Below are 13,493 nucleotides of genomic sequence, written 5' to 3'. Positions count from 1 at the left end.
TGACAAACAGTTAAGCCAAATCTACAACAAAACGCTGTCCAGATCAAATTAGCTTCTGATCCACCAGAGATCTACTTCTTTTACTAAAGGTTGGCATTGGACATGTATGGTATTCAACATCTATGGATAACATGAATTCTAGCAAAACTTACCTAGTAACTACAGTAACTGAGCAGTTGATTATATTTGCCAACAAGACATTTTTGAGATTAGGATCACAGGGGTCAAATTTAGGCCTGAAAAGAGACATGGCAGCAAAGTCAGTTTGTATTGGATATGGTTCTTGTGCAAGTAGAGCTCACTTGAATCTAACAGATTGCTTCTTTGTGTGTAGAAGAACTCTATCTTTATAGTTTTATTCTTACAGGGTAATCAATTTTTTGTGCATTGATAAAAATTATCAATAAAATTAGATAGCCAAAAGAAGATATTAACAACTTGAGAATAAACATTTCATAGGAGGGTAAATTATCAGAATTATTTTTAACCTACACAGCCTTTAGGTAGGGTGCTAATTTCAACCTATGGTAATTATTTTCTAGAATCTGCTTAGACAGGAAATGCTTTAACCTAGTTTCCACTACTTCTCTTTTAATTACAGTACTGTAGAGAAGCATTTTATCACTATAGCAGAAAATAATTTTTATTCAGTTTTGCTAGAATTCAATATAATTTTGCTAAAGTGAAATACAAAAACCTAACTCAAAAATAATGGATATTTTGAATAGAGAACTCAAATAACCCAAAGACAGTTTTCATCACAGTAAAGTATTTAATGACAAAAATCAGGGTTTCCAGTAGTGAGTCAAGAGAGCAGGTCCCACTTTTTTTTTTTTTCTCCTCAGAATGGCACAAAATAAATTTCTACATCTTTGAGAACTTCCAAGGAATTGGTTGCAATAGATATCAGCAAGTATTACAATTCTGGCAAATCATAGTAAAACCTACCTACCTTTAAGATCAGTTTTAAGAGCACACATTTTTGTTAATATTTCACATAATACACAACTTTTGCTAGACACAAAAGTAGCCTTTTAAGACAGAGTTTGCAGCACAGCAGTCAAGTCTAACAATACATTATTTTTATTCTCTTCAGAACTTTAAAAAGATAAAGAAACTATTAATATTGTTACAATTTACAAACACGTTCTTTCATATGAAACATTAACCTGAATCATAGTATATGTTATGTACATTACTATCTAATAATACTAGGTTGTATACACTACAAGCTAAGTTCCAGAAGGAAACTGCAATGCTCTAAGATTTACCTTTGGATAAACATTTATACACCTTGATTTTTTTTTTCTAAAAACTACCAAACCTTGTAATTTAATGAACAGCAAGAACAAAGTAAACAGACAAACCACTTTTCCTTCATTCAGTAGACTTAGGTTACTTAAAGTTCCCATAGTAAATGGCTTTTGATGACTGGATTAAAGTCCTGAGTTATGATAAAAAACAACAGACTTAACTGGAAGATATAAAAAAACCCAAAATGCTGAAAAAGTCAGGTGGGACTAAAGCAATATTTTAGTACAATTCAACTCACAAGAGGTCTGGAACTTAGCAGTGCAATTGTGATCTTGTCCTTTCCAGCTGATATTTATGTAAACACTTGAAAATATATGCCTTTTAATCTAAATTTAGACAACTAATTATTTTCAGGTTTATCTGACCCGAGTTTTAGACATTTCTTGTAATTATTTGCAAGCTTAGAGGACTGGTTAGATGGCAGCAATTCAGAATCTGCTTCTTTCTTGAGAGAGACTTGTGAGGTTAGCAGCAGAATATAGTTTTAAAAGAGCGGAAAATATAACAAGAAGATGGCTACGTGGTCAGAAATGTACTCCCTGACTGATTTATAATCCATCTTCAGAAAAAAAAAAAAAATAGCCTAACATTTTGTATCTAGCAGAAGTTTAATTTCTGTTTAAAGAACAGACACTGTTTTCCTGGTTAATTGCAGAAATACCCAGTCATTACAATAGCATTCAGACATTTCCAGTGTAGGCACTACCTACACATAGCTCAATGGAGTGTTCAGAATTTGTGCTGTTAATGAACCTGTTCTGATTTATAACAGAAGTGACCAAATTCCATTTCAGTAGGTGCTAGATTTGGTAACTGTTGGAGCTGATGCTAAATGATTATATGGTACTACAAAAATGACCCATTCTCTCAAGTCCCAGTGTGAAATTAAATAAAAAAACTTCATACAAAACTGTTTAAATTACAGGAAAACAAAACAAAACAGATGTAAAGTTTGAATGCAATCAGCTACCTAGACAGTGTCCTTAGTTCAAATGAGAATACTTTCCTAAAGGCAAGCATCGTTTTATGAAATGGGCATTTCCATGAGATTTTCAGTTATTTCAGCTTGCGGTAAGTAAAATATTCTCAATTACCACAGTACCTTTTACCTCTCTTACAAGCACTGCTCTGAGGATTTTAGACTGTTATGTCATTAATAATGCAAAAAACATATTCTACAATGAATACAGTACATTCACATAATGCCGGCTTTTTTCTGGTAAGATGAGAGCGAAAATGAAGAGCAGGCATTTTCAGAAAATGAAGGCTGTACCTTCTGCAAGGATTTCTTTTCTAACTTACTGATTTAAAAAAAGAAATGAGCAACATATGTTTCTCTTTTTCCTTTTTTCCTTTTCATTCTTGAAGCATATTAGACCATCTTAAAATATTAAGAAAACAGCTGTGAAGGAAAAAGGTAACCTACTTATTTTTGTAAGAGAAATACAGTGCATATATTGCATATAGTGAACACAGATGAAGTAGAGTCACCCTTCCAGTGATAACATATTGAAAGCTGAGACTCAAACTAGAAGTCGATTCTAGTTACCAAGACATGCTCTTTTGAAAGCCTCTATATTAAAAATCAGACAACTTGCTAACACAAAAGTCATTAAAACCAGACAAATTTCTGAAGTATCGTTTCTCTTACTGTGGAATTTATGAAAAACAGATGTTTTGAAAATAGTGCACTCTCATCTTCCCAGGCCTTTGCATTCTCATTTTCATAGGCCTTTAGCCATACAATCACAGGTAAAAAGAAATGTTATTTTATACCAAGACTGCTAAATTGTAGATTGTGTTTGAGGCACAGCTATGTGCGTATAGATGTAAAAATAACTTTTTTCTTCAATTTTAAAACCTCAAGCATACATTCTCTAGGTTTCAGCATACTATTTAAATAATCAGTCTGAAAGTGAAAATAGGAACATGTAAAATGCTGATATGAATGAAATTCAGATATGCACTTCTGAATGCTGGTGCACATGCAACGCTTCCTACATTAGTTAGAAGAAACAAGTTATTCTGTTTCCCAGGACAAAACAGTTTGTCCTCCACTATAGCTACAATCCCAGATGTTTAATTCTAACATTCATTCACATTCTCCTGATGCTACATTAAATGATGAAAATTATACCCCTTCTTTGGATTTTATTTCCACACAAATGTCCACAATCAGTTCAATCTTTTTTTTGTACAGCCATGGAAGAATATCACTATTTTAATCCTGATCAGCTTGTCATTTGGTCCTTTTTCAATATTTGCTTTCACTCCTGTAACAACTGAAATACAGGTAGAAAGTACCGCAGGACTGTGTAGCAATATTAAAAAAGAGGAACAAAAGTAAGTCAGAAAAGTAGAAATGCAACACATTTTCCTGCACAGAAACTGAAAGAATGCATCTCCACTGAACAGGAAGGGAAAAACACACAGAAGACTGAATCTCCTGTAAAAGTTGCTGATTGTAGCCTTTTCAGCTTCTCTTGAGAAGATTTCAACTTCGGGCACTATCTCAGCATTTGTGCTTCATGGCAAGCTGAAAAAGAAAGAAAACAATTAATTGAAGAGATGTCACCAAGAACGACAGTTGTATCAACCTAATGTGGCTAGTCTGGATAAAAGGAGTTCATAAGACAAATTCTCCAAAAGATGCCTGAAATCCATTAACTTTTTTGCATGCAGCTACACAGCCATTCCCTTTCCTGGGACACACAGGCAAAGCCTCTCTTTGCCATGCCAAGAAGGCAGGATTTATCTGCCTTCCCAGCTCTGTTTCCCAATGTTCCAATATTTTGCTGTCTGTGAGGAAGGCTAGAGCAAGACACCAGAAACAAAGACATGCTTAGAAGAATATTACAGGTAATTTTGACCCAGTGATTTTGATTGTTAACTACAATCAGAAATTCTACATAAGTAATTTAAAACACTTATTCAGGAGCTCTGCCACTATATAATGACGAAAAATAAAGGACTGATTGCCTTTCCACCTCTGTGATTACCAATTATTTCCATTTCAAATAACTCAAAAATGGATTTAACTGGGAACGAGAGGGAGAAGGAGGAGATGAAGCAAGTTAAAACCTGTATAAAATGTGTAGACAACCTGACTTTGCAAACAAAGCAGAGAGCTTACTGTTAAGTTACATATAATAAAAAATTGCTATCTGTAGACAACAGAATGCTAACAAAGCTGAGATGAGTGAACCCTCTGGGAAATTACCTAGAAAACAGAACTGGTAGGGGCAGTTAAAATTCACTCATTTGCTACCGGTGATGACCAATAAATGACTCAAACTCAACTGACATAAACCTTTGAATCTCAAGGATATGGTTATGAATAGCTTTTTAAAGAAATTAGTATTTGTAGTGATGTACTAGAAAGGCATTTCAGCATGAAAGAACTTAAACAAACACTTTTCTTTCTTTCTTTCCTCAAACCGAATTTTTTTTAAAAGTGTCTTTGACAGGCAACTCTGAGAAGTTATTATTATACAGAATTTATAATTTTGAGATCCTGTGCAGTCATCAACAAATGGAAAGGATATTTTAGAGACAAGGAAAGTGAAAAAGGTGTCACAAGGAGGATTTGATATATACCCTAAGCTAAGTTCAAGCCTTTATACAGCTAGGTATAGGTAAATCCTTTCATTCAACAAACTGACACTCAAATGTCTGACTTTAACCTACTAAGTCATATCCTGCTGAAATCTTACCTTATGTGCTGTTTCTGCAAACTGCTGAGCACTGTTTTTCAGCTCCTCTGTCTTTTCTTCTGCACGACCTAACCTTTCACCACGCTCATTCAAGGCCTGACTTGCCTTCTGTACTGCACTTGTCACACTGTCTGCTGCTGAATGGAGTATGCTGTTTCCTGCAACACCAAAAGAAGCCATTAGAGCACTCAAGTGTATATATGCTTTGTATTAAATACAATTAATTAAATTTATAATGTTCTAGAGCTGGTGTCCTATCCGGATTGACCTTACCTCACTACAACCTCTCTTGAGGTGGTTGTAGAGAGTGATGAGATCCTCCCTGAGCCCCCTCAAGACTAAACAAACCCAGCTCCCTTGGCTGTTCCCCAAAAGACAAGTTCTCTACACCTCTCACAAGCTCTCCACTGGACACACTCCAGTACTTCAATGCCCTTTTTGAAGTGAGGGGCCCAAAACTGAATGCAGTACTTGAGGTGTGGCCTCACCAGCGCCGAGTACAGAGGGATGGTCACTTCCCTGGTCCTGCTGGCCACACTGTTGCAGATACAGGCCAAGATAGTACTGGCCTTCTTGGCCACCTGGGCCCACTGCTGGCTCACACTGAGCCCACTGTTGACCAGCACCCCCAAGCCCCTTTCTGCTGGACAGTCACTCTTGTCCCAGCCTGTAGTCCTGCCTGGGATTGCTGTGACCCAAGTGCAGGACTTGACACTTTGCCTTAGTGAGCCTCATGCTGTGGTCCTTAGCCCACTGACTGAGTCTGTACAGATCCCTCTGCAGAGCCTTCCTTCCCTCGAGAGATCAACACTCCCACCCAACAGGACTGGCCCCAAAACTGAGCCCTGGAGAACACTGCTAGCGATGGATCACCAACTGGATTTAGTTTCATTCACCACAACTCTCTGGGCCTGGACATCCAAGCCAGATTTTCATCCATTGAGGAGTCCACCCATCCAAGCTGCAGGCAGCCGGCTGGTCTAGGGGGATGCTGTAGGAGATGGTGTCAAGCACTTTAGTTAAGTCTAGATAAACAACATCCACAGCCTTCCCCTCATCTACATTTTATCTTAGAAGGACAGCAGGGGAGTCAAACAGCACCTTCCTCTCACAAATCCATGTTGGTTGGGCTTCATCCCCTGGTTGTCCTGGCTGTCTTCATTTTTTTCCACAGCATTAAAACCAAATACATAATGCTCTTAAATGAATTATTCTGGTAACAGTATGAAGCAAATTCAACATTGTTAAAGTGAGCACTATAGCAGATCTGCTGTTAAAGTCTGTTGCTCTTACTGACGTAAAAAAGACAAGTGAAAACAGACACAAACACACTGCTTTTACCATTGATCTGAGAAGTGTACCTACTTCAAAAATATTCTCAGGTTAAAAAAATCAAACCCAAACATCATTAAAATAAAGGGCTATTTTGCTACTTGTTTGTTGTAGTTTAGCCCCAGCCAGCAACCAAGCACCACACAGCCCCTTGCTCACTCTCCCTCCAGCAGGACTAGGGAGAAAAGATAAAAATTAGAAAACTGATGGGGAGAGATGCAGACAATTTAACAGGGAAAACAAAAGCTATGCATTAAAGTAAAGTAAAACAAGGAATTAATTCACTGCTTCCCACAGGCAGGCAAGGGTTCAGCCCATCACACAGCTCCTCATGAAAACAAATGACATTACCCCAAACTTCCTCCCCTTCCTCCTTTTTCCTCTCACTTTATGTACTGAGCATGATGTCACATGGTCTGGAATATCCCTTTGATCAGTGGTCCAAGCTGTGTCTTCTCCTGCCAACCTCCCATGCAGGCCCAATTTCCCCGCCAGCATGGCCAGTACGAAAAGCAGAACAAGCCTTGGTTCTGTGCAAGCCCAGCTCAGCAGTAACAAAAACATCTCCATATTATTAACCCCATGTTCAGTACAAATCTATCACATTGCTCCGTACCAGCCACTGTGAAAAAAATTAACACACCCAAAACTAGCACACAGTTTCATTAGAAAACAGAAGAACAAACAACTCTTTCAGACTCAGTTTTCAAATAATAGTCCTTTCCTTAGAAAGGCCAAATAAACAATGAACAGTGAAAGTAAAGGCTGCCCTAAGTAGCCTGAGGAGCACAGTACAAGCTGCATATGCAGGAATCCATGAGATAAAGAAAACTATCTCACAATTTTATTAAACTCAACTCAACTAGTGTTAAGCTATGGAGGTGAGAGAGAGACTTAAGAACCTACACACAGTGACTCACAGATGATGAGTCAATATGAGAAACAGCAATAAAAGAACACCCTGACCTCCTCTATACCAATATTGTCATATTTTTATTTGTATTATAGTTACATACAAGTTTGGGTTGTTTTTTTTCTTTTTTTTATGGTTGCATTTAGCAAAAGAGTATAACAGCTGGCGTTCTTGTTGAAGAGATTAATATTTTACCAATACTGTGTGTTGGAATTTTGCAGAGACAGAAATTAATCTTTTCAAGTGGTGTCCCTTCAGACACTGAGGAGTTTGATTGTAAAACCAAACAATTTTACATACTGTACACTTTCTTACTTTAAAATTTTTCAGTCACTTGCTATTTTGTTCATAATTTTTTAAGCAGACTATTATTTTGGCTTCTGTTCAGGCAGCTTTTCCAATAAACACACGTACTGAGCAACACTGCACTGGAAATAGTTTTCCTTTTTTGGTGGTGTGATCTAAAGGCTTTAGCCTCTTGTATAGTGTTAGTTTTCTAGTATAAGAATTTTAAAAGTTCCCAATAAGAAATTAATTCTGTTTTTTACAAGATCATAAAGCCTCTGCTGAATTCAAGGAAAGCAGGCTACATGGATAACCTTCCAAAACTAAGCATCTTCTGAAGTCTTAAAATGTGTTGGGGAGAAGAATTTAACATATTGCTGACCTTCTGTCATATCAATAGCAAACTATAGAACAAAAATATTTTTCATTTTCTATACTCCTAGAAATATTCTTATTTTCCATAGTCCTAAAACTATTTGTAGATTTGTGGCCAAAGATTGCTATCTATTTCTCCACATTATTTTCAGCAAAGAATAATGAACTTGAAAGTTTGGCACAATGATAGTAACTGTTTTATCCTCTAGCTAACAAAATATTGTGCCCTCCTCTGTTAAGATCTACTGTATTTTCTCATGGGCAGTGACTTGCCGAGAAGCTGCTATTCTGAGACTGTTCTGAAGAACTACTTTTCGAGTATCTTTACCAATGGAATGTCAGTAAAACAATAAAAAAATCTTTTCTCATCTATGAGCAACTCAGAAACCCACATGTCAGTAGTCTATGGAATTTCATCAGTGTATTTCTAGAGCATGTGTAGGTGTTTGCTGCTATGACTGACTATGCCTCATCCCTGTATTAGTATCACTGCAGGAATAGCAACATTTGCACTGGACATACTGGAAAATCATTCCTATGAATAAAGCATCTACAACCTGCAAAACTTTTAAGCTGTTCTTAAGGAGGTAACTACTCTTATTCAAAATATCCTGAGAAATGTTTTCCAGGTTGATGGACTCCTTTAGGATTTCAGTAAAGCCTCTCATACTGTCTTTCACAGGATCCTTCTGGTCAAAATATCCAGCTCACAGCTGGATAAAGACATCATGTGATGGATGAGCAACTGGCTCATGGCTCAGGTGCAAAGGGTAATAGTGAATGGAGTGACATCAGATTGGTGACCTTTAACTAGTGGGGTTCTACAGGGCCCAATTTTCGACATCTTCAAAAAGGACTTGGATGCAGGACTCAAATGTACACTGAGTAAGTTTTCAGGCAATACTAAATTGGGAGGAGTTGTTGATTCCCTTAAAGGCAGAGAGGTCCTGTTGAAAGACCTTGACAAATTAGAGGGGCCACGCAACCACCGGCTACATGAAGTTCAACAAAGGAAAGTGCTGGATTTTGCACCTGGCATGGAGCAATCCTGGATTTATGTATAGACTTAGGAATAAGATGCTGGAGACCACTGCCATGGAAAGATCCAGGTCAATGTCAAGTTGAATCTGAGCCAGCAGTGCCTTGTCAGCCAGGAGTGTCCTGGGGCCATCAGGCACAGCATGGCCAGCAGGGCAAGGGAAGGGATTGTCTCACTCTGCTTGAGTCCTGTGTGCAGTTTTGGGCACAACACTCAAAGGATATAAAGCTATTGGAGAGTGTCCAAAGAAGGACTACAAAGATTGTGAAGGATCTAGAGGAGAAGCCATACAAGGAGTGGTTGTGGTCACCTGGTTCGTTCAGCCTGAAGGAGACTGAGGGCAGACCACACAGCAGTCTACAAATTTCCTCATGAGGGGAAGAGGAGGGGCGGGCACTGATTTCTTCAGTTTTAGAAAAACTGGGTATTAGAAATATTTTTTTTTTTTTTTTTTTTTTTTACCCGGAGCGTGGTTGGGCACTGGAATGGGTTCCCTAGAGCAGCAGTCATAGCACCAGCCTGACAGAGTTCAAGCAGCATTTACACAATGCTCTCAGGCACATGGTATGACTCTTGGGCTGTCCTGTGCACAGCCAAGAGTTGAACTTTCATGATCTCTGTAGGTCCCTTACAATGCAGGATATTTTACAATTCAAGCTGTATCAGAGGCTCTTGCACTCCATGAAGTCAGCTTTAGGACTTTTATCATGCACAATGAAAAGTACATCCTTTAGCCACCATACCAAATACCTGAAAGATACAGGAATACTGTCATAATCAAGTATGCAAGAAACTAATTTGTCTCTAGAGATACAATTATTTAGATTGCATCATTTGTTTTACCACACATTCATAAAAGGTTCATTGCATTCTCTATTAGCCCTATCAAATACATTTCAGCTCAATGCAGATATTTATCTTTACATTAGTGATAACACTCTACAGTGACTGATTTGCAAACACGAGCATTCAATTTTAATTGTACATGCATTAATAAAACATTTAGCAACTACCTACTGCTGAGAAGGAAACAAATTTAGCTTTGATTATTTGTTATTAGTATTATTGCTGTTACTCTTAATTTCCTTATCTTATTGTTGTATCCAGTAAATTTTTATTATCTCAACCCATAATCTTTGCCTTTTGTGCTTTCTGCTGGAGGGGGAGGGGAAGCAAATGCTGTCACAGTTTTGGCTGGAGCACTAGATAGGGGAATACCATTCCTAAACCACAATGCTGCTATAAAAGACAAAATACAAGACTAAATACATTCTGCACTGATCTGATTTGAATGTTCTTTATGTTTCAAGAAAATTTCTGAAGATGTTAAAAAAATAAACCAATGGACAGTTATGAAAATCATGAAAATGCAAGAATCAGCAGACGTTTTCAATAAAGTTTTAGAGCAAAATAAATATATAGATATTTATCTATATTTTCCAGGTCTACAACTATTTGTGGCATTGGGGTTTTCTTGAGTCAAAGAGTATCTTTGCATGTATATTGACTAAATTATTTCCATAAATTTCTCTAAAAAAAGAACTACCCCTACTTTTAGCTCCAACAGTATAATTCTGCAACATATTAAATACATCTGGATGATTTCTGCTGTTTTAACTCCTATACTTCCCTACTATTCCCAGAAAGTCTGGAGATGAAGAATTTAGTTTAACTGATGTCATTTGCCTTGTCTTTACACAGATTTAGTGTGGACTTTTTCACACATTTACACATGATTTTCCTATTTATTTTTTGGAAGTCCTGGACCTGGAAAGCCACATTCAAAGGTAATCTGAATTGTGAGAACATGGTAGGATGAAAACAAGGCTGATTTGTTCCACTGTAGCAGTGTATTCTGAGTTGCGTGTTTTCAAGGGTTTACAATAATGCAGTAAACCACCCAAAAATACAAACAAATGAAAACCAGCAAAAAACTGCAGCCTTTTATACTATACATACTACAAATTAAAACACAGCTATCAAATAAACATTGCATATGAACAATGAGGAAAAAAGAAATTAATGTTAGTAAATAAGACTACGCAAACAAGGTCTTCTACTTTCTTATGTCAATAAGGGAGCTGTGAAAGACAAATAAAATGCTAAAATACTTCAGAAGAGAAATGACCTATGCTATCAAAGTAGACAGATTATACACACTGAATTGATCCTATTTGTGTAAACAGAAGTTCAGAAGACTGAAAATGTCCACACCAATGAATTCCTGCTAGTCATGAGGGACTACAATGTACTAAGTTTAGAAAGATTTTTTGGAATGGAGGCAATGCTGGACAAGTACAAGATAATTCACATTTCCTATTGACTTTGTTCCAATATATAGTAATGCCATTGCCGTATGACTTTCATTGGGACTGATAATGAAAAACATGGTATACAGGATTTTCATACAGAAGATCAAGAAGTGATTCCTTAGACAGATCTTTTCTGACAGACACTGGGAAGAATTAAAATTCAAAAAGGTAACAAAAGGATAACTGCAGCAACTATACAGCAATTCGTTAAGTACCATATAGCTCTGTTTATTTCAAATAAGCTAGCGGCTATGTGATTTACAAACAAGATGAGGTCAAATATTCAGAGCAGTGTCATTAAGAACAAGCTGTCATTTCATGCTTCATTTGAGTTTTCTGGTCTCAACTAACCCAAGAACTTATGCAAAATTTATTCTCAAGGGTCTAAGAAGCTCAGAAACATTGAGAAATGGATCTGGGTTCATTCAACAAAGTATGTTCCATAGAGGTATCTTGAATAGCTATTACTATTGATGTACCACTGGAATTCACTTTCTGGACTGGGAAAATGCTCTATTAAATGATGTAACAGTGAACTAACACAGAAACGTAAGAAATACTGGCTTGCACAAACAGAAAAGGAAGATTTTAGTTTTTGAAACAGCTGGGCATTCAGGTGGTAGGTTTTCCCCTTTAACCGATGTGTCTATCAACCAAAGCTGCTTATTTTCCTTCTTTAAAAGAAATAAGAAAAAGCAATTCTATTTTACATTTCTAATCATTCTGAAGTCACCTTTTCACATCAGAGGTCAGCTAGATTAAAGGAGGTTTTATATAGGATTAAGAAATAATGTCTGGTCTTGCATACACAAAGGTGACCAGAAGACAGCTTTCACCAATCAAGTAATGCTCAGCAGCACAAAACAGAACTGGCATCCATCTTATTTTAAGCAAAAACTGGTGAATTCCAAAATGCTGTAGAATATATATTCAAACCCAAACCTATGTTTTATCCATACACAAATGTATCTACGTAAGTATAAATATATTGAGTATGTGTAAATCAGACTTGTACCTTCAAAATTTATCAAAACCACTAAACTAATGAAGCTAGGTGAAGTGAAACAGTGAAAAATATCTTAGTAGAAGAAATCAGGGTAAAACTGGCAGTGAATAGCTCTGCCACTATGATCATAAATTTCATTCAAGATAAATTCCACCTCTGGGTAAGAAGCACCTCAAGAAGTCCTTGAGGTGGGCTGACAGGACTGACAAACTGAGTGTGTCATAACTCAGATGTGCTAAGACCAAAAAATGAATAAAGAAAAACATCAGTCTTCAGCTTACTTATCATCATTTTCTATAGGAAAGCACAGCAAATACCAGCTACCTGCAGAGAGCATTTGAAACACGTTGCAAACGTTTTACCAATATCATCATTAGTGTAAGAGTCCAGGCAGTTGTATTTCATCTTAATGGTATAGCTGGAGGATGTGATCTCTAGTGTTCATTCCCTGTAATGCAACACAGGAGCCAGTTTTCATTGTAGTAAGTAGGATTTTTTTAGATAAGGGGTTTTTTTTATTTATTTTCTTTATACTTTATTTTTTTTTTGGGGTCGTGAGCTGGGCTTAGTGCTAATAAATGTTCAAATTAAAAAAAAAAAAAAAAAAACAAACCAAAACAAAACAAAAAACAAACCCAAAACCCCCAACAAAAACCCAACAAAAACCCACTGTTATTTATAGTTTTTCAAGCCCACTACATTCACACAGTTGAGATTCTTAGAATCTGATATCTCCACCTACATCAATACAGTATTAAATTTTCAAGTTTAGTCAAATTATTGAAATTAGGAATTAATTTTCCCTTTCACAGATTTCATTTGTCTGAAAATGAAGCAGGAATGCTTTTTTCCCATCTATTAAGAAAACAGAAAAACAATTCTGTTTTACATTTCTAGCAGTTCTGGAGAATATACAGAACAAGGATTAAGAGCTGAATGGACAGGTCACAAATGCCTTACAGAAAATCTTATCTTCTCCCATTAATGTTTTCAATTACTGGTCTTGATGCCAGGACAGGTTGTTACTGTACAATGTGTATTAGTTATAAATTCAGGAAATATCTAACTAGGATCAATTTCATATTAACACAACCCTTACCTGCTTTCCAAACAGAAAAATGTATTTAAACTTGTAAAACCTTAAATTCTAATCTAATCTATTTATAAAATTATTGTTAACTTAAATAAGCAATATTTTCAATAA

The 13,493-nt window shown here is 36.5% G+C and overlaps 1 protein-coding gene across 4 annotated transcripts in view; it reads right to left on the bottom strand.

Annotated features, from left to right (window-relative positions):
• Positions 1-1,272: 1,272 nt before the first annotated feature.
• STXBP6 (syntaxin binding protein 6) overlaps positions 1,273-13,493 on the bottom strand; it is an 87,318-nt gene continuing 75,097 nt past the window's right edge. For all 4 annotated transcript variants that reach the window (XM_083864536.1, XM_083864535.1, XM_083864537.1 and 1 more), the window contains 2 exons: positions 5,028-5,185; positions 1,273-3,850 (listed from right to left, as the gene is read on the bottom strand). In XM_083864536.1, coding sequence (XP_083720662.1) covers positions 3,827-3,850; positions 5,028-5,185 — 182 coding nt within the window. In that variant the 3' untranslated portion in view covers positions 1,273-3,826. The remainder of the gene's footprint in view (positions 3,851-5,027; positions 5,186-13,493) is intronic.

The sequence above is a fragment of the Zosterops lateralis genome (assembly GCF_965231275.1).
Source record: "Zosterops lateralis genome assembly, chromosome: 6".
Classification (NCBI taxonomy): domain Eukaryota; kingdom Metazoa; phylum Chordata; class Aves; order Passeriformes; family Zosteropidae; genus Zosterops; species Zosterops lateralis.
Note: the sequence above shows the minus strand (reverse complement) of the source record. Positions and strands in the feature narration are given on the sequence as shown.